This window comes from Mastigoproctus giganteus, chromosome 9 (genome assembly GCF_048544385.1).
Source record: "Mastigoproctus giganteus isolate SK-2022 chromosome 9, ASM4854438v1, whole genome shotgun sequence".
NCBI classification, from domain to species: domain Eukaryota; kingdom Metazoa; phylum Arthropoda; class Arachnida; order Uropygi; family Thelyphonidae; genus Mastigoproctus; species Mastigoproctus giganteus.
This window is the reverse complement of record NC_143583.1, coordinates 153,540,941-153,563,990: the sequence shown is the minus strand read 5'-3', so window position 1 is coordinate 153,563,990 and position 23,050 is coordinate 153,540,941. Positions and strand designations below refer to the sequence as shown.

The following is a 23,050-nucleotide window of genomic DNA, read 5'->3' as shown; positions in this document are numbered from 1 at the left end:
ATAGGCCTAATGACTCTGATGAGTACAAAGAACAATTGTGCAGAGAAATAGAGTGGACCAGTAAATCAAAATGTCTTGTAATGAGGGATTTTAACTTTCCAGATATTGACGGGAACTTGTGGGTTGGTCACTTGCACACTAGCAAGACTTTTCTGGATTTACTGGAGGATTGTTTTCTACAGCAACATGTTCGGGGGGCAATCAGATGGAGTAATACACTTGATCTGATTATCAGCAGCGATTATTCATGCATTAAGAATTTGCAGATAAAGGAACCACTAGGTGGCAGTGATCATAGCATGCTGATGGGGGATTTACTTAAAGATTAGCATTACCATTAGTTAAGGCACATGATGCAAGAAAGCAAGCTTATACAGCAACAGTCAAAAAAAAAAAAAAAAAAAAAAACCTTCCCATTTCATCCATCCTATCATTTCAAATGTTTGTCTAGTTCAGCCTTAAATTTATTTAAGCTATCAACTTCCACAACAGCAGATGGAAGTCTGTTTCAGCAATCAACTACCCGCTGCCTAAAGGCAAACTTCCACACATCTATTCTACAACAGTCTTTCCTCAATTTGAATCTATGCCCCCCCCTCAGGTTCTTAATCTGAGGAAGTGGAAGTATCCTGTCAGCACTGAGCCTACTCAAACCATTCAAGGCCTTATACACCTCAATCAGATCAAATCGCAGGTGCCTAGTCTCCAGATGCTGCAACTTGCAGAACTTAAGCCTTTCTTTGTAAGTGCACCCCTTTGTTCCTATCACCAAACTTGTTGCCCTTCTCTGATTTAAGATCATCTTAAATGATGATCTTAAATTAGCCCTCCATACCTGTACATAGTACTCAAAGTGTGGCCTGACCATTGCCTTATACAAATGGATGTTGTTGTTATTTTGTTGTTATTTGGTTTTTAGGAGCATTAGCAACTAAGGCCATATTGCTCCGAGAATATGCGGTGGTCATTCCCTGACCTTTCTGCATCTTCCATATTTGGTGGTCACGGGCTCAAACCGCGGTCTAATCAAGAAGCGTGTGCTACGCACTGCTGCTCCTGCCTACGGAGACGACTACAAATGGATAATTTCAACAATTTCTCCTCCACTTTGCTCTCAGTTATTACAAAATCACTTAGCTGCCTGTTAGAGTTTGATACACCTCTGGCATTCCTCTCCTTGAATAACTCCTCATGTGTGAATATAGATGCAAAATACTCATTCAGTTTATCAGCTACTTGAGAAAGATCATTAATAGTCGAACCATCTATGTTAAGTGGACCAATCTGATTGATCCCCATCCTTCTAGAATTTACATACGTAAACTCTAGAAGGAAGGAAGATGTAACCATCAAGGATAAAGGAAAGGGTTTTTGTTTCGTAAAGGTGACTACAGTAGTCTCAGATAGTTTTTAAATTCTATACAGTGTGATCAACCGATGATGTTAAAACAGCAAATTCTAAATGGCAAGCCTTCAAGGATTGAAGGCTTGCTTTTCTGATACTAGGGTTTTCATACCAACTAAGAAATACTGTTCAAGATTTAAACCTAAATGGATGTCAAATGAACTAATGAGGCTCGTGGCAGAGAAGAAAAATGCGTGGGATGCATATAAATGCAAGTGACACAGAAGCCTATGTCAGATATAAGCTAGTCTGTAATCAAGTCACAAAGGAGGTTAGGCAAGCAAAGGCTGATTACAAGAAATCCTTGGCAAAAGATGCAAAGAAAAACAACAAAGACGTCTTTACTTATGTAAACTCTAGAAGGAAAGGGATGAATCAGATTGGTCCATTTGATGTTGGTGGTTCGACTAAACATAAAAAAAAGGCACCTGGGGCAGATGGAATCTATCCAGTTATATTGAAGGAGGTAGCAAGGAAAGTTAGCAAATCCTTAACCATAATTATAAAAGAATCCTTAGATTCAGGAGAGGTCCCCATGGACTGGCGATGTGCAAATGTATCCCCAATTCACAAAGGGGGTTCAAAAGGTGACACAAATAATTATAGACCTGTTAGTTTAACTTCTGTTCCGGGGAAAATAATGGAGTCACTGGTTAAAGAAGTGATGCAGGATCACCTAGACAAGACTTAATAATAGTTCAAGCACAGAATGAGTTTGTTAAGGGGAAGTCTTGTCCGACCAATTTGATTGGATATTACGGGTCACACAGGAACGGGATGCAAAAAATAATTTTGATATCATATACAGCAATACCCCACATAACACTGATAATTGGTACCAAAACTGTTCCATGTCATGTGAAACCATGCTGAGTGAGGTATAATTATAATGGGTTTTAATTGAATACGTATCAGAGAAACAGTCTACAAACAAATTATAATAAATCTATAAACAATTTGTGCTGAATTGCCAATTAAAAGGATTTGAAATAAAAAATATTGCAAAAATTTTATTAATGAAAAGGTAACATCATGGGAGATGTGAAAAAGCTTTATTATTTATTTAGGTATTTCAATAATGAAGTCTGGTGACGTTTCTTCTATTTCTCGGCGTAGAAATCTTTGTAGCATCGAATCTCATGTAAAATTTGCTGTACCTTGATGCTACGTTCAACATTTGGTTCTCCAATCGTAATTGCCTGACGGGCCATGTCAACCCCCAGAAAACTTTCTGCAATTCTTCTGTTGAAAATTCTTTGGTGCCACTTCCGTGTTATCCACTTCAGAATTGTTTTCTTCTTCATATGCAGTTTTCTCATCAATTTCAAGGAGAGTTAAATCGTCTAACTCATTTTCATATGAGTCAATACAGTCATGTACATTGGCGATGTGCAAAGTTTCAAATCCAAAGTCTTTTCCAACCTTCACAATGTCTTCAGCAATTGTTTGAACTTGCAAATCAAAACCAGAAAAAGCATTGCCAAATGGGGCAAAACATGCTGCCAAACAGAATGCATGTCATTTGGCAGTGATTTAGCATTAGCAGAGGTATACGATGCAAGAAAGCATGCTTATGCTGCATCAGCCAAAAAAAAAAAAAAAAAAACCCTCCCATTCGTTCCAAATGCCTGTCCAGCTGAGCCTTAAATTTATTCAGGCTATCAACTTCCACAACAAAAGATGGAAGTCTGTTCCACCAATCAACTACCTGCTGGCTAAAAGCAAATTTCCGCACATCTATTCTACAACTGTCTTTCCTCAATTTGAAACTATGCCCCATCAGGTTCTTAATCTGAACAAGAGGAAGAATCCCATCAGCATTCAGCTTGCTCAACCTATTCAAGGCCTTATATGCCTCAATCAGATCACCTCACAGGTGCCTACTTTCCAGGCGCTGCAATTTGCAGAACTGAAGCCTTTCTTGGTAAGAGCACCCCTTTGTTCCCCTCATCAATCTTGTTGCCCTTCTTTGTACTCATTCTAGCAACCCTACATCCTTCCTAAAATGAGGCCTCCAGACCCTGTACACAGTACTTTAGGTGTGGCCTGACCAAGCCAAGATGCAGATATATTTTCAATCGAAATCCCGATGTTATAAAATTGTAAAGATGACGATCCACTACTGTTGAAGCTTCAATTGTTTTAGAAAAAGTTTGCTGCATATAATATGCCTTGATCGATAGGTTGTAAGAGAGACATTGTGTTTGATGGAAGAAAGCATATTTTTACATTTTCATTGAGATCAGAAATTTCAGGTGGATGGCTTGATGTTCTCTTGTAATCCATACTTTCTTATTGGATCACCAAATTAAGAGCAATGTGCTTTTTACACAACCCTTTAGAGATCTTGGGTTTTCTTCTCTGAACACAAGTAGAGGATTCAATTTAAAATCTCCAGATGAGTTTCTACCCAAGAAAAGTGTTAAATGATCTTTTGATGCTTTACATCCAGGTGGGGCCTTTATCAACTACACACCAAAATGTGTAGTTGATAAAGATTCTTAGAACAACAAAGAAAACAAAGCAGTAACACAAAAAAGAATTGCCAACCAGGCTAGCCAGGTGGGTAAAGTGCCTGCCTGGCAACCCAAAGGTCGCGGGTTCGAATCCTGCCTCGGGCTTGGATCAAAGTACTGCCAAAACCTTGGGAGGTGCACTATGGCCACAGAAGCCGATGCGCCAACAACTACAAAAAAAAAAAAAAAAAAAAACCAAAAAAGAATCAAACTGAGTGGTTGAAAAAAAATCTTATATTAAAAAAGAAAATACAAGTGCAGTAGCAGTTTTTTATTCTTAAAAGAACATTTATATAAAACAAAAATTATATTAAAACTTCTTACTCTTATTTCTTTTAAAAAAATTTATGAAAGAAAATGAGGATCCCTGAGCTTTGATTTCAGGACTTAATGGAGCAAACTCTGTTAGAGAAGTAGGTGACTCCAAATTCTTTGCCAGAAGTTTAGGACTCTCGTTTTTCTGCATTTCCTAATTAAACAGATAAAAAATAGAGAGAAATCAAGAGATAAATGACTTGTATATGAGTCTACCGGCTACACATTCTAAATAAATCTATCAGTATAATGGTAAGTGTATAGCTACCCCCACTAGATTACTTTACCATAATAGCTTTAGCCAAAACAAATAAAATAAAATTAAAATAACTAAATTAGAAATGTGTCCCATTTAGCAAGTTTCAAAAATAGCTTTGATAAAAATGTACAATGCAAATGGTAGTGACCAAGTTCCACTAAACTGGCACTGTACTGGCCTAATATGTCACCATTTAGGAAGGAGACTGTGTTATTTACAATGTCCTTTTGGAAGTGACCTCTGCCAAAACCAGAAATACTGTAGAAAACATAAATAACCACATACAAGTCATAATAACTGCAATATATACACAAACCTGTATATATGTTAGATAATAAAATTAAATTAAATTAAACATTATATACAGAATAAAACTGTATATTTAATATAAGATGTACACGTTGGTTGGTTGGTTATTAAGAGTTTTATGGTGCATCAACATCTAGGGCTATTGTGCGCCAGATGTACATGTACCAAGAGCCATAACCCTGCCAGTGTTATTTAAGGATGTACTATGACTGTAAAATTTAAAAGGTGACCACCTGCTGACAAAGCAGCAGTTATCTTTGAAAGTTTCAGTGTCATTTTTATCACTTTTAACTCTGTAATAGAAGGAAGCTCTGATAATTATGGCTAAAGGTTTGCTTACTTTCTTTAATATAATTGGATAGATCCCATCCACCTCAGGTGCCTTTCTTAGGTTTAACTTCAACAATTTCTCCTCCACTTTGCTCTGAATTATTACAAAATCATTTAGCTCACTGACAGAGTTTAATACACCTCTGGTGTTCCCCTCCATGAATAACTCATGTGTAAATGTAGAAGCAAAATACTCGTTCAGTTTTTCAGCTACCTGAAAAATCAGGATCATCAAGTTGAACCATTGTTATCAAATGGACCAAATTGATTCATCCCCTTTCTTCTAGAGTGTATATTTTTAAAGAATTCTTTGCTGTTTTTGTTTGCATCCTTTGCCAAAGATTTCTTGTAATCTGCCTTTGTCTGCCTAACAACCTTTGTGACTTGATTACAGACCAGATTATATCTACCACAGGCTTCTGTGTTACCTGTTAATTTAATATGTATCCCACACATTTTTCTTCTCTGCCAAGTCTCATTAGTTCACCTGAGATCCATTTAGGCCTAAACCTTGAACAACATTTCTTACCTGGTATGAAAAGCCTAGTAACTTCCAAGATTAATTCTTTGAATGCTTCCCATTTACAATTTGCTGTGTGGTAACTTCATCAGTTAGTCCCACTGTATAGAATTTAAAAAATATTTCAGGCTTAATGTCTATGTTTGCAGATGATACGAAGATTGGCAGGGTTGTTAATGACACTAATGACAGTATGCTACTGCAACACGATCTAAAAAAGTTGAGCAGATGGGCTGAGAGGTGGCAACTGAAATTTAACATTGACAAATGTAAAGTACTGCATATGGGTAGCAGTAACCCCAGAGTAACGTATCAACTGTGTGGTACTACACTCAGGGTGCTAGATAATGAAAAGTACCTGGGGGTAATTGTGCAGTCAGATATGAAGTTTTCTGAGCAGTGCAGACGGTCTGCAAGAGTAGCTCATGGTGTCTTGTCAATGATATACAGGGTGTTTCAGTTAAACGTTTCAGAACTTCTAAGAGGGGTAGGGTACATCCTGACAACTCGAAATCATATAGCAATGTGGGGTCGGAAATGCTTTCCTGAAGCGGTGTTGTACACAGAAGCACCATAAAGAAAAGAGACCGTAAGTGAGAAATCGTTTTAATAATACATGAAAAGAGCAAAAGGTACATGGATTAAAGTGTTCGAAGTTTCTTCCACGGGCTACAATGCACGCCTCACATCTCCGACGCATGGACATCCGAACATTCTGGAATACTCCAGGCGAATTTCTAATTTCTTCGGCAGCTACTGCGATTCTTGCAACCAGCTCCTCAGCATTGTCAACAGGGGTGTCATAAACTAGCGATTTCATATGACCCCAGAAATAAAAATCAAGACATGATAGGTCGGGTGACCGAGCAGGCCAATGCACGGGACCACCACGTCCGATCCACTGTTGACCAAATGTGACATCCAGGTAGTTACGAACATCTCCGCTATAATGGGCAGGGTCTCCATCGTGTTGGAACCACATTGTCTGTTGCGTCGATGCAGAAATCTGTTCATCTCTCAAAAGTTGTGGCAATACTTGCTGCAGAAAGATCAAGTAGATAGGTCCGGTTAGACGACACGGTAACAGGTAAGGTCCAATGAGGTGATCTCCCATAAATAATACCGGCCCATACATTGACCGAAAATCGAATCTGTGCTGCACGACGTCGTATTGCATGCGGGTTCTCGACCGCCCAGATATGGTCGTTATGCGTGTTGAAAATTCCTTCCCTTGTGAAGGATGCCTCATCGGAAAACAACACTTCAGCAGGAAAAAGGGGATTTGTAGCACATTTTCCAAGGTACCACTGTGCGAAAGCAATACGAGGTGCATAATCCTCCGGTTGCTGTGTCTGGACACGCTGCCTGGAGTATTCCAGAATGTTCGGATGTCCATGCGTCGGAGATGTGCGGCGTGCATTGTAGCCCGTGGAAGAAACTTCGAACACTTACTTTAATCCATGTACCTTTTGCTTCTTTTCATGTATTATTAAAACGATTTCTCACTTACGGTCTCTTTTCTTTATGGTGCTTCTGTGTACAACACCGCTTCAGGAAAGCATTTCCGACCCCACATTGCTATATGATTTCGAGTTGTCAGGATGTACCCTACCCCTCTTAGAAGTTCTGAAACGTTTAACTGAAACACCCTGTATAGGAATTTTTCTAGCAGGGATAAGTAGGTGATTATCCCCTTGTATAAGGCAACAGTCAGGCCACAACTTGAGTACTGTATACTGGTCTGGAGGCCTCATTTCAAGAAGGATGTAGAACTGCTGAAATGAGTACAGAGAAGGGCAAACAACACAATTAGTGAATGGAAGAAAGGGTTGCTCTTACAAAGAAATGCTTAAATTTTGTAAATTACAGTGTCTGGAGACTAGGCACCTGTAAGGTGATCTGCTTGACGTGTATAAGGCCTTAAATGGTTTGAGCAAGCGCAATGCTGATGGGATTCTTCCTCTTGCCCATATTAATTGCCCGAGGGGACATAAATTCAAATTGAGCAAAGACTGTTGAATCAATAAAATAAAAATATTTTTATTTTATTTTTACTGCTTTTAACTTCAAATACTTATATTTAATATACAGTTTTATCCTATATCTAATTTTTATTTTATTAAAGACTGACATATACACAGGATGGTGTACATATTGCAGTTATTGTGGGTAGTTATTTGTCCAACCCCTGAGGCCTATTTGAAGAATTACACCACATACAAATTAAGTTTATTCAGCATTTTGCTATACAAAAACAAACCTCACATTCTCTACAACAGAAAATACTTCAACTGTTTTCTACAGTATTTCTGGTTAGAAATAACTTATAATGAGGATCACTTGTTAGAAAGCATCATTAAGGTATTGGACAAAACTTCTGCAGTATCTAAAGAAAAGTCTGAGTCTTAAAACTGCCCTCCAAAAGTTCTGGTATGGATATGATAGATTCAGATTTGGCAGTATCAACCTACTTCATGTAAAACGTCAAGCTTACTACTGGACTAAGAAATGCTCACTAATTATGTTGTTAATGATAATCCAGTGACCATCTAACAACTTTCCCCTTACAGAAGTGAAAGGATTTTATACCTCATGATTTGAAATCTCCATGCTGAACACTATAACCGATTGTGTTCAACTATTTTTCAATTCAAATTTATAATAGTTTAATTGGACTTTGACTACTTTATAGCATTTTTTTCTCTTCATATATACATATAGTGCGCGTGTGTGTGTGTGTGTGTGCGCATGTGTGTGTGTGCGCGTGTGTGTGTGTGTTAAGTAGTTATTATGATTCCAAGTTACCATGGAATCATAACTATTTATCACATTATTTCATTGGAAAAATGGATTCCAAACAACCAAATTAAGAACTTCTGGAACACCATAACCCCAACTGTTCAAAAGTTGGAAACTTTCAGTACTAGTAGGGATAAGGAAGGGAATGAAACTTTGCTTTCTAATGGCAGGTACTATAATCCCACCTTCAACAACATGTTGGCTTGGTTAAATCTGAAAGATCTGTTATTGTATTTGTACTTCAATAAGACTGCCTTATAATAGTCATGAACCCTTGCAGTTCTGACCATACAGTAACTTTTTGAATATCATTCCACAGTAACGCTAACAAATTGCTATGGTATGATTTTTTTTTTTTTTTTTTTGCAGGGCAATAAAACCATATAGCTATAGTTTTGGGTCCTTTCAAATGAATGATATTTGTGTGACACCACTGACTTACTTTATAGTATTTTAGATGAATGTGCAACAGAAAATATAAATAGAAATTCTCAGGATCATTCACTGGGTTTCCCCACTCCATACTCATGCTACCGGCGCCTCCACAGCCAGGTGGGAAGGAGCAGCAGTGCGTAACACACGCTTCTTGATTAGACCAGGGTTCGATCCCGTCACCACCAAATACGGAGGATGCAGAAAGGTCAGGGAATGACCACCACATATTCCCGGAGCAATATGGCCTTAGTTGCTAATGCTCCTAAAAACCAAATAACAAACAAACAAAACTCATGCTACCGCTATCAGGATAGGAGAGCATAGTGACTGACCATGAACCACCAATTAACTTCCATGCAGAAATTTATCATATATTGAAAACCATGACAATGATATGTGACCTCTAAGATGTCTATGAAAATTTTACCTTGGCATTTGGAGATGTATGCAGATGAAATCCAAACGCTGCATGATAGGTTTTACTGTACAGTCACCATGTGGTTCAATGTTCAGTTCCTAACTGCTGTATGATTTTATTACTTCACAATAAAAAAATTATAAGGCAGCAATTCATTCATGTGAAAGGGGACTTATATTATTCATTAATCATTAGTAGTGGCAAATGATGCAAGAAAGCAAGTTTATATAGCAACCGGAATCATAAAAAAAAAAAAAAAAGCACTTTCCATTTCACCAGTTGCTCCAGGGGGGTCACATCTGGTGAGCATGGGCTTGGCACACATAGGGTCCTGAGCTGGATATCATCATTCTTCTCTTTCTACTTCTCTCTCTCTCTCTCAAGGTAACTCAGAAATTTTTTTTTTGGCTGGTGCAGCATAATCCTCAGGCTTCCTTGCACCATATGGCTGATAATAATAATAATATTCATTACCTCCAATAGTTTGTCTAGTTCTTTCTTGAATTTATTTAAGCTATCAACTTCCACAACAGCAGATGGAAGTTTTTTAACAATCAACCACCTGCTGGCTAAAGACAAACTTCCACACATCTATTCTGCAACTATTCTTCCTCAATTTGAATTTGTGCCCCGTTGTGTGTAATCTGAACAAGAGGAAGAATCCCATCAGCATTGAGTTTGCTCAATTCATTCAAAGCCATAAACACCTCAATCAGATCACCTTGCAGGTGCGTAGTCTCCAAACGGTAATATGCAGAACTGAAGCCTTTCTTAGTAAGAGCACCCCTTTGTTCCCCTCACTAATCTCATTGCCCTTCTCTGCACTTGTTCCAGCAGCTCTACATCCTTCCTCAAATGAGGCCTCCAGACCTGAACGCAGTACTCAAGATGTGGCCTGTTTATTGCCTTATACAATGGAACAATCACATTCTTATCCCTGCTAGCAAAATTCCTGTGTATCCCTGACAAAACCCCATGCACTGTCCTGGCAGCTTGTCACCATTGCTTAAAAACTTCATATCCAACTGCATAATTACCTCCAGGTCTTTTTCATTTCGAATAACCTGCCTGTAGTAGTAGTACACAGTTGGTATGTTACTGTGGGGTTACTGCTACCCATATGCAATACTTTGCCTTTGTCAATGTTAAACTTCAATTGCCATTTCTCAGCCCATCTGCTCAGCCTTTCTAGATCCTGTTGCATACCACCATTCTTGTCATTACTCATCCTGCCAACCTTTGTATCACCTGTAAACTTGGACATTAAGCCTCATATGCCTTCATCAATATCACTGATAAATACAAAATACAATGGGCCCAACACTGAACCCTGGGGGCCTCCACTAATAACATTAGTGGACGAAAAGCAGTGTCCACTGATTACCATTCTGTCTTCTCCTACTCAACCATCCCTTTATCCACAGAAGCAACTTGTCCTTAATGCTATACTGCTCCAATTTGAACAGCAGTCTTCCACGTGGAACAGTATAAAAAGCTTTCCTAAAAATCAAGTATATATCAAAATTATTTCTTACATCTAGTTCCATTGTGACCACATCATAGTATCCAATCAAATCATCATAGTATCCAATAATATCATCATCACAGGACTTGTGCAAAATCATCATAAGATAGTTCCTATGAGATTTTTCTAATACTCTGTTATAAATATGGTACAAAAAATTAATCATAATGTACCTTGAAAAAATTATCTTACCATAATTTCAAACTGTACTTATGAGGGGTAGAAATGCCTTGGCACTGGGGCAGGTGCCAAGGGTGCCAGTATCAGAAGAGCACCACTGACAGGCCACATCAGTTTTGTGGAAAACTATTTCGACACCTAAGCCTACCTGACGAAATGGCATCCCTAGATGATGTTGCATCAGGATGACAGCAAAGCCTGGGGTGAAAATTAATTTTTGCCAAATGCCGTGTATTCAAACGGCTGATGATGGCAAACCATCATCAGCCATTCAAGATGACGGTCTCTCCAGAAACGTTCCAATTCTTTCTGTTTTGTGCAATGCCCATCCATTTACTGCCTGCCAACTCTCGAATTACATCTATCCATCTCCGTTGTCTTCCAGGTTTTCTTTTAGCTCCTCTTGGGTATAATTCTGTTATTTTCTTAGTCCATAGTGTCTTCGATGATCTGTCCTGCCCAAGTCCATTTCGGTTCTTTAGTTTGGATAACAATATCCTTTACTTGAGTTTGCTGCCTAATCCATGTGTTTCTCTTCTTATCCAACAGTCTGATTCCTAATATAATTCGTTCCATTCTTTGCTATATAGTTTTGTAGGAAGGTCTCTCCAGAAACTTTCCAGTTCTTTCTGTTTTGTGCAATGACCATCCATTTACTGCCCACAAACTTGAATTACATCTGTCCATCTCCGTTGTCTTCCAGGTTTTCTTTTAGCTCCTCTTGGGTATAATTCTGTTATTTTCTTAGTCCATCATGTCTTCGATGATCTGTCCTGCCTATGTCCATTTCAGTTCTTTAGTTTGGATAAGAATGTCCTTTACTTGAGTTTCCTGCCTAATCCATGTGTTTCTCTTCTTATCCAACAGTCTGATTCCTAATATAATTCATTCCATTCTTTGCTGTGTAGTTTTGTAGTTTTCAGCTTCTCTTCCATTCTTTTGGTGAGTGCCCCAGTTTCACTTCCATTCTTTTGACGAGTATAAAACATTCATTGTTTTACATTTCAGACAAATTGTCATATTGCGCCTCAGTGACTATATTTCCAGAATGCTATCCATCTGAAATTTATTCTTCTCTTTACTTCCAGCCATTTATTATTATTACAGCTTGTCTAAGATAAGTGTAAAATCCACTCAGGGTTGAAGCTAGCATTTGTGGAGGCTGTGGCAAAACCTTGAAACGCTGCCTAATTCATATATTATTTTAACACGGTGATTCAAGAGGAAAGGTAAATATTTTTGGAGGTTATAGTATCGATTATTCTTGAGTAAAAAAGTTCATATAAACATGTGTCCAATTCTCGATGGATACAGAGATACAGCTCCCCAAGTCGGATGTGACCAAGAAGCAGTTATAACATGACACTGTTTGGTGTTACAAGTTATTAAGAATTCTACACACCTTCACACATGCTGAATATGCCAATATGGCATTTGTCTACAGTTTTTGTGGTGGAAGTGCTATTGCTTGTAGAGAATACCACTGATGGTTTTCTAACTGCAGAATACCAGATTCAATGCGTTTACTAGTTTTTACACCAAACTGCGTGAGATGGTACAGTTCCCAGCATTCATTTCTTCTGAAATAGAACACATTCTTCAGTTGATAGGACATAGTCCTACTACTAGCACATGAAGAATTTCTGTGTGTATCGGTGTTCCACAGACAAGAGTATGGCGAAATTTACATGAGCATGGCTTGTATCCATTTCACATACAGCAGGTGTAAAACCTTCAACCAGGAGACGACGCCCAGCGACTGGAATTTTGTCAGTGGGTAAATGCTGAACAGTATTAATGGAATTAATACTGTTCAGCGATGATGTTTTTGCCAGTGACAGTATGAACAACACCCGTAACTCTCATAAGTGGTCAGACAAAAATCCACATGGCACTGTAGAAACAAATTTTCAACATTGCTTCTCTGTAAACGTGTTGTACAGTATCAGACAATCAGTTTATCGGGCATGTTGTGTTACAAAATTGTCTTACAGGGCCCATTTACCTATAATTTCTGCAAAACAAACTTCCACTACTATTGGAGGATGTTCCCTTAGTTACAAGGATTGGTATGTACTTTCAGCATGACAGAGCTCCTGCACATTATACCTGTCTGGTGATACAATATCTAAATTGAACTTTCCCTGAACAATGGATCAGCTGCAGTGGTCCCGTTCATTGGCCACCAAGACCTCACTCTGTTAGATTTTTGTTTGTGGGGATGGATGAAAAGTGCAGTATACAAAGAAAGGGTGAATACAAGAGATGAATTTCTCACTCATATTTTGGATACTGCTGCCCTCATAATGGAATGGCAAGAAGACCTCACAAGAACAACACGTCATATTACCATGAGTTGCAAAGTGCATTGAGGTTGGTGGTGGGATTTTTGAACATGTATTGTGAACTGTAAAAAATTTGTCAATTATTTGTGTTTTGTATCATTCAAAGTCAATAAATATAAGCCATTTATCATTCTTTAATACCTCTCATAATGGCTTTGTGCACACCAGCAATATGAATACTACACCTAATGAAAATAAAGTACACAGGAGAATAAGAAAAACTGCTGCAGAATGGCGAGAGCAACTAGAAAGTATATCGAAAATAAGTAATTAAAAAGTAATTTCCAAACTGATTAAACTAATAAAAAAATATGCCAATGATGAAATAACAGCGGTAATTACGGTCAATTAAAATCACATAATAAAATGGCAATAATTTGCATCTGTTTTAAACAGAAAAAAAATTGTTAACATATCAGAATATATATTTTGAATAGCTATTATAGTGACCGTTTATTATAACGCTGTAATAGCATTATAATAAACGGAATATAATCAATCTATCTAATTGTCTATGAAAATTAATAAATTATTAATTTTATAATGATTGGATTGCGTTATTTGACAAAAAAAAAAAAAAAACGGAGTTTATAAATGCGTGAAGGTTTAATGATTAAACAAATATTGCAGCTGAGAAACAGCTGAAAGTGGGAATTGCCGAATGCTCAAGATTCTTGGTAACATAGAAAATTTCATAGCTTTTTGAAGGCATACCTTTTAAACCTGCGAGTTTAAGGATACACCTTCCGCAATATACTTTTAAATAACTTTATTATTCATATAATATAAAAAGAGACACAGATGATATCAGTGAATACAGTAACGTAACATGCCTGGATCACCAATGTTCATCGGCTATGGTTTAACTTCTCCGAAATCTAAACGCATAGCTGTTATATGCTCCCATAACATGTTAATCTATACAAGTCCATTATAATCATCATTTTCGAGTAATGTCTTACTAAGCGGACATATGATACAGTACTTCATTTTTACACCCCTAGCAAACACACCACAACAACATACGTTGAGAACTGATATCATGCGACACCTGTTGAGCTTGTGTTCTGAGCTACAAACGTCACTAGGATTAAAAAATAAGCTCACTGTACAGCTAGAGCGAGCAGGCATTCATGTATAGCTCGTTCTGAACTAAGAGGTTTTAAACAATGACGTGTTCCTTTTTTCTGACAAAGATGAAATGGGACACTAGGTAGTTCAGTTTTTCCTAAATAAGGCATAGGTATGAAGGCATAAGCTATTTTATGCTTATGCCTTCATACCCCTGGCTTGTAGCCGTGAAGGGAATTGTATACAGCAATGTGCTTTCTGCATATAATAAATAGTTCTTCTTCTACATGGTGCCCTACCGAGATTTAAACTCAGTCGCTTTAAGAAAGCAGAAATCCATTTTTTACAACTGGCTATTTTTTTTTTTTTTTTTTTTTAGGCAACCCGAATAATTAAATTCAGTGGTCAATTTGTCTGTTTTGCTGGACGAAAAACCCCAGTTTCTGATGCGAAAACCTTGCTATTTATGCCTAAGACCGACTAACTCAGCCACGGAGTGGAAAAAGCCCATTAAATTCTTCGTGTCATCGACGGGATTTGAACCCAGGCCTTTCCCGCGCGGTGTAGAGAGGACGGTGACGATACCACTGTGCTACTTGCTAGCTCGCAACTACATAACAATCGTAATCTATGCAGTAATCTTGTACGGAGCTGAAATCTAGACATTGGGTGCCCAAGATAAAGAAACGCATTTACGCCGAGGAAATTTAGCTCGTAAAATGGGCCAGTCACAAATTGCATCTTCAGCCTGCACAAAAGACAACAGCAATGGCACAAAAAGTGGGGCTATGGAGACTACAGTACCGGTACGAAGATAGAGGATTTGTATTCGCTAAAAATATCATATGGTCGTGGGGCATCATATTATATGAGAGCCCATTATCTAAGACACAAGCTCTTGGCACATCTCTCCTACACGTCTTTAATCGAACCAAACTCTTTATATATGTATTCCAACAGGTCAGCCTTATCAGGCCGTTTCCTGTCCAATCAGATGATCAAAAGAATCCAAAACTAGATGCCGATCTCCATCTATTTTCCACAAACGCACTTCACAGATAAGAGCAAGAAAACATGTATATATATTTGCATGTACACTAAGGCTAGGAGCAATGTAAATAAATTTAATGAATTTGAAATACTGATAAAGTCATCAAATACAGACATTGTACGAACAGTAGAGATATCGTGTCACTCAGCCATAAGTGATGCTGAATTTGAATATGGGGGAGTACAATGTATACAGGAAGGACAGACAGGAGAGAGAAGGAGAGGTGGAGGGCTTATGCTCTTAGTTAAGAAGGATATTAGATCTAAGGCAGTGCAGTGCATCCAGTTCATTTGAGTGACAAGGGCAATGTTGAGTCAGTTTGGTGTGATATAAGCAAGGGAAAAACAAAATTGAGAGCAGAAGAGTGTTATAGGCTTAATGACTGTGATGAGTATACCAAACAACTTTACAGCGAAATAGAGTTGGCTAGCAAATCAGAATGTCTCATAATGGAGGATTTGAATTTTCCAGATATTGACTGGAATTTGTGGAAATCAGTCATCCAAATTCTTGGAGACTACATGGAGTGTTTTTTTTTTTTTTATCTGACACTGTATAAGCTTGTTTTTCTGCATCACTTGCATTATTACTTCAATCACTTTTTACGCAAAATTCCCCTGATTACTCATCATCATAACTGTGTGGACATACACCAATGAGCCAAAACATTATGACCAGCTAGTCGTTAAGAAAATCGAAGCAACTGCAGGTGAACTACGGCGCGTGACCGGTTCGCGACACGGTATAAAAACACATGATACTGAGCTCCGTTAATCAGTGTTACTCTTGTTTTTCAGATGGGAAAGGCAGCGGATTTAAGCGAGTTTGACAACGGCCAAATTGTAATGTTCAGACGACTGGGTCAGAACATATCCGAAACGGGACGGCTGGTGAGCTGCTCACGATCAGCCGTGGTTAGTACCTACCGAAAGTGGTCCGAGGAAGGAAAACACACGAATCGCCGGTGAGGTATTGGAGGACCACGGCTCATCGATGCTCGAGGTGAGCGAATGCTCTCTCGGATGGTACGTAGTAACAGAAGGGTGACTGTGGCCCAAATCTCCGGTAATTGGAATGAAGGTAACGGGAATAATGTGTCACAACACACAATACATCGAACCCTGTTGAAAGTAAGGCTTGTTAGCCGCAGGTCGCTCCAAGTGCCCATGCTAACCATGGATCACAGGCGACAGCGCCTACAATGGGCAAGCGAGCAGCGAAACTGGAGCTTGAGTAATTGGAAGAAGTTCATCTAGTCCGATGAATTACATTTCCTGTTGCACCATGTGGACAGCTGGGTACGTGTGCGTCGTTTACCGGGGGAAGTGATGGTGCCTGTATGCACCGTGGGACGAACACAAGCCGGTGGCGACGGTGTCATGCATTGGGCGATGTTCTGCTGGGATACCCTGCAAGGACGGGTGGCAGTCATCGTGAAACAGGTGGATATATGGGATGTGTTAGAGTAACTAAGAATAAAAATAGGTGTATGTATACTTGCATGTATACCAATGCTAGAAGTATAGTAAATAAATTTGATGAATTTGAAGTGTTGGTTAAGACATCAAAGGCGAATATTGTTGCGATATCAGAGATATGGTGTCACACTGATATAAGGAATGCCGAACTGGAATTTGGGGAGTACAATGTGTACAGCAAGGATAGACAGGATAGGAAGGGAGGAGGTGTTATGCTGTTAATTAAGAAAAACATAAAATCAAAAGAAGTGCATCCAGTTGATATAGATGAACAGTGCACTGTTGAGTCAGTTTGGTGTGACATAAGCACTGCGAAAGCAAAAATAAGAGTAGGAGTGTGTTATAGGCCTAATGACTCGAATGAGTACAATGAACAATCGTACAGAGAAATAGCGTGGGGTAGTAAATCGGAATGTCTTATAATGGGGGATTTCAACTTCCCAGATATTGACTGGAACTTGTGGGTTGGGCACTCACACACTAGTCAGACATTTGTGGATTTATTGGATGATTGTTTTTTGCAGCAGCATGTTCGAGAGGCAACCAGAGAAAGTAATACTCTTGATCTGGTTATCAGCAGTGATCATTCATGTATTAGGAATTTGCAGATAAAAGAACCACTAGGTGGCAGCGATCACAGTGTACTGACTTGGGATTTACTTAAAGATTTAATTACCATCAGGGGTAAAGGAAAGGGTTTTTGCTTCCGTAAAGGCGAGTACAGTGGTCTCAGACAGTTTTTAAATTCTGCACAGTGGGATCAACTGACGATGTTACCAACAATAAATTCTAAGTGGGAAGCATTAAAGGAATTAATCGTGGATGCTACTAAAAGTTTCATACCTATTAAGAAATATTGTTCAAGGTTTAGGCCTAAATGGTTGTCAAATGAACTAATGAGACTCGTAACAGAGAAGAAAAATGCATGGGATGCATATAAATTATCAAGCGACTCAGAAGCCTATGGCAGATATAAGTTAATCTGTAATCAGGTCACAAAGGAGGTTCTGCAGGCGAAGGCAGATTACGAGAAATCCTTGGCAAAAGATGCTAAGTAAACAGCAAGGATTTCTTTACTTATATAAACTCTAAAAGGAAGGGGTTGAATCTGATTGGTCCACTTGATATCGGTGGTTCGACTGTTGATGATCCTGCTCAGATAGCAAACAAACTGAATGAGTATTTTGCATCTACATTCACACGTGAGGAATTATTAAGGTTTGAAAATGGCAGAAGGTTATCAAATTGTAGCAAGATACTTAATGATTTTGTAATAACTGAGAGCAAAGTGGAAGAGAAATTGTTGAAGTTAAACGTAAGAAAAGCACCTGGGGTGGATGGCATCTATCCAGTTATATTAAAGGAGGCGGCAAAGCAACTAAGCAAACCCTTAGCCATAATTATGAGAGCATCCTTCGACTCAGGGGAGGTTCCCACGGACTGGAGATGGGCAAATGTATCCCCAATTCACAAAGGGGGATCGAAGGGTGACACGAGTAATTACAGACCAGTTAGATTAACTTCTGTTCCGGGTAAAATAATGGAGTCACTGGTTAAAGATGCATTGCAGGATCATCTAGACAAGACTGCAGCAATAATTCAGACACAGCATGGGTTTGTTAAGGGAAAGTCTTGTCTGACAAATTTGATAGGATATTATGATGTGGTTACAAAGGAACTGGATGCAAAAAATAATTTTGATATCATATATTTGGATTTCAGGAAAGCTTTTGACACTGTTGCGCATGGAAGACTTTTGTACAAATTGGAGCAGAATGGTATTAAGGGTAAGTTGCTACAATGGATAAAAGGATGGTTAAGTGCGAGATGACAGAAGGTGGTAATCAATGGGTGCTGCTCTTCGTGGACTAATGTTATTAGTGGAGTCCCACAGGGTTCGGTGTTGGGTCCACTGTTGTTTTGTATATTTATCAATGATATTGATGAAGGTATATCAGGCTTAGTGTCGAAGTTTGCAGATGATACAAAGGTTGGCAGGGTTGTTAATGACAGTAATGGCAGTGTGCTATTGCAACAGGATCTAGATAATTTGGGCAGATGGGCTAAGAAGTGGCAACTGAAGTTTAACCTTGACAAATGCGAAGTACTGCATATGGGTAGAAGTAACCTCAGAGAAAAGTACCAACTGTGTGGTACTACACTTAAGGTGGTAGAAAATGAAAAAGACCTGGGAGTAATTGTGCAGGCAGATATGAAGTTTTCTGAGCAATGCAGACAGGCTGCCAGGGCAGGTCATGGGGTTTTGTCAATGATATATAGGAATTTTGCTAGCAGGGAAAAGGAGGTGATTGTCCCTCTGTATAAGGCAATGGTCAGGCCACGCCTTGAGTACTGCGTACAGGTCTGGAGGCCTCATTTTAGGAAGGATGTAGCTTTACTTGAGCATGTACAGACAAGGGCAACAAGATTGGTGATTGGAATGAAGGGATCCTCTTATCAAGAGAGGCTTAAGTTCTGCAAATTGCAGTGGCTGGAGACTAGGCACCTGCGCGGTGATCTGATTGAGGTGTATAAGGGCCTTGAATGGGTTGAGCACGCTGAATTCTAATGGGATCCTTCCACTTGTTCAGATTACGAACCTAAGGGGGCATAAATTCAAATTAAGAAAGGACAGATGTAGAATAGATGTGCGGAAATTTGCCTTTAGCCAGCGGGTGGTTAATTGTTGGAACAAACTTCCATCTGTCGTTGTGGAAGTTGATAGGTTGAATAAATTTAAGGAGGAACTGGACAGGCATTTGGAGGGAATGGGGTGATTTTTTTGGCTGATGCTGCATAAGCGTATACATTTGCTTTCTTGCATCACATGCCACTACTACTACTACATTCAACATTAAAAATAATAAAACATATTTAAGGAGCATGATGAATCAGGAAAGGCTAAATGCTGAAGCCATGCTTTCAATAGAGAAAAGCTTGGTAAACAGTGCACCAAACTTGAATGAAAAGTTCTTAATATATTCTCAACAAGTAAAAACCGAAGAATTGATTTTGTTTTTAAATAAAAGTTCAAGTCTGTTAATGGTAAATGTTCAGTTAATGTTTTGTAGTATTTTTTACTTGCTTATTATTATTACTGTTTATGTCTACCTGTCTTATAACCAAAGCAATTTAATCTAACTTTAAGATGCAACACCGCCCAAACATCAGCGTCACGAGCTGCCACTGTTTAAAAGTAAAGAAGGCTTCGCTATGGACAGGCATGAAATAAAGGCGAATCTAGCAAAGCGTGCACTTGCTAAATTTGTATCTGAGGATGAATCACAATGAGAACCAATAAGGTGAACACCAAAAATATGTAAAACTTACGAAACCGTTGTAGAGCTTTTCTTGGATGACACCTAAATTGTCCATGAGGCCGTTTCAGTATCGGAGGAAATAACGTTCGTTGGATTTGCCCCAATTGAAGGAACGGAGGAACCCTACCATCGCGGGAATGCAGTCATTGGCTCCTTTATTGCTTGCTATGGCCAAATGAAACTCTACGAGGCTATGGCCTCTCTACACCATCGCATTCTTTACTGTGACACCGATAGTATAATCTACATACATAAACCTCGCAACGAAAGTCCACCCATTGATTACTCACTTGGGGAACTCATGGACGAATTAGGCAGATATCACATCGTCGAGTTTGTTTCCACAGGTCCCAAGTCTGACTCCTTCCGTACCCAAGGTGGAAGAACGGTAACTAAATGCAAGGGTGTGACCCCTTAATGCCAAGAACGCGAAGCTAATCAACTTGGACGTTATGACAGCTGCAGCAAAAACCCAACATGTTGATATGACAGCTGCAGCAAAAAGCCAACATGCTGATATTTCTGTAGAAGTGATTTTTCCCATATGGAGAGAAACACGAACTTCCCACCTCCCTGAGTCCTCCGTAACAAAAAGATTCGGCTTTACTTTCACTAACCACGTGGTTAGATACGACACACGCACCTACCCTTACGGATATTTCCAAGACACCCAGTGAAAGCTAACCACCAAAACAGCAAACTGCCAACATTAGAAATTCCCCGTAAAATTCCATGTTTTGACACTAAAGCAGTCTTCAGTGGCTTCTCTGGTAAAATCTTTTTTTTTCCAGATGTGGGCAAGGGTGCTCAGGCATGTACTTCCCCAGCTCTCCCCAGCTGTCATGTTCGTGACGACCCTCGGGCGTGCAGGGGAATTGCGGGAATGCAGGGGAGGGCCCTCTCACCCATCACGAAGTGATGCACATGCTTATATGGGGGAAGGCGAACACACATCCCTTTTGTTGTGGCGCATTATAGCCTTAGTTGCTAATGCACCAATAAAACCTAACAAATCAACCAACCAACCAACCCTTTTGTTGTCATGAAGGGTAGTTTTATTTTTTTAAAAAAAGCAGCAATAAATGTTTCCAAAGCATCATATCTGAGGGAAATCTCACAGCCTTTTCATGAAAGGGGTCAACACATTTTTTGTCCGGAGACATCACCTTCTGTCTTTATTGTAGATAGCCCATCCTCTCGTATTTGTGCAGTCACGCGAACACACACACACACACACACACACACACACACACACACACACACACACACACACACACACACACACACACACACACACACACACACACACACACACACACACACAAATACAGGGTCGAGACCAGCGCACGACCAGTTATACAATAATGAAACATCTGTTTACAGCACTAATCAGTGGAGCAACACAGAGTGGGAAGACAACATTTGTGTTGTCTCTGCTGGGAAACACGCAAAATTTAATTTCCCCTCCATCTCAAAGAATTGTCTATTGCTCTTTCAGAGCCCCAAGAAAAGTTTCTACAATACCTGCAAATCAAGTTAGTGGAGGGTTTAAACATTCCTGATTTTGGCCCTACAGTAAATCAAACTAAGACAAGTAAATTGTTTAATTTACTTGTCTTAGATGATTTCATTAACCAAGCAAACGATACTACTCTAGTGTCCGAAATGTTTATAATGGGATCACACCAAATCTGAGTGTGATTTTGTTAACACGAAACACATTCTCTCAAGGCTCTCAGTTTCACACTATAAGATTGAATTCGCACTAATTGGTTGTTTTTAAAAATCCCTGAGACTCCCTGAAAGTTCTGTATTTCACTACAATCACTCTTGGCTTTAGATTTAGGAATCCGACCTAAAATTTCAGCTGTTCAGAAAGCCATATGCAACTCGATGTCGCTCTTGACGTAAAGCGTAATTCTCACTCTGAATTTGGGTTCTACTACTCTAAGTTTTAAATTAGTATTAAGTCTGCACATATGGTCGATCAATTTAGAAGAATTTTCGTACTCTGTTTCCAGCAAGTAAACCTCTGTGTTCCGGGATGAAAGGCTTTTCTGTAAAGTTGCACACTCAGCCCAGCTTTCCAAAATATTGTTCCAAGAATTAGGAACGTATATTTCTGTTAACACAACTTCCCACTTCCCATTGAGAGCTACAGCGTCAGACAAAACAACAGTAAAATTAGATTGCGTGTTCTCGGGAAGGAAATCCATGTGTGCCTTACTTGGTAGGTTTAAGAAGAACATCTTTAGCAGGAACCCAACTGTTATAGAAAGCAGGATATCCTAGCCACTTAACCAGTAATTGACGCTGGCCCCGTCTCTGTCTATCCTTAAGTACCTTTTCAATAAGAAAGACATCAGCAGGCAAGTCGTCTTGGAGATTGACATGTTGTAGTTGTTGCTCATTAAACATGCCGTAGATCATTTCGCTGGCCCTGCCTTTGATTCTGTACATATCTGGTTGCGTTCGTTTGAAAACTTGGGATACAGTGAACACCTCGAGACTCCAACTACCCTAGAAACCTTTGACAAAAAGGTTGAGAGCCATGGTTAGAATGACATGATCCCCTAATTTAAATTTAGGAATCTGTTCTTTGGGCTTTATTTAAGTACAATTTCCTGTAGATGTCTTCTTCATTATGCAAGATGACATCGGCAAGCAGCATCCAGATGGTTCGATGCGATATTCAATTATAGGTAGCTACAATGTCTGGAAGAATGTGAACATATTTCTTACTTTTAGAATAAGTTAACCATTTAAATATTTTT

The 23,050-nt window shown here is 39.0% G+C and overlaps 1 protein-coding gene across 1 annotated transcript in view; it reads right to left on the bottom strand.

Moving 5' to 3' along the window:
• The window catches only part of fab1 (1-phosphatidylinositol 3-phosphate 5-kinase fab1), an 809,612-nt gene extending 786,906 nt beyond the window's left edge, over positions 1-22,706 (bottom strand). The window contains exons 1-2 of the mRNA XM_090380831.1: positions 22,620-22,706; positions 4,246-4,390 (exon numbers count right to left, since the gene is read on the bottom strand). Of these exons, the coding sequence (XP_090236957.1) occupies positions 4,246-4,390; positions 22,620-22,706 (232 nt within the window). The remainder of the gene's footprint in view (positions 1-4,245; positions 4,391-22,619) is intronic.
• Positions 22,707-23,050: the final 344 nt, after the last annotated feature.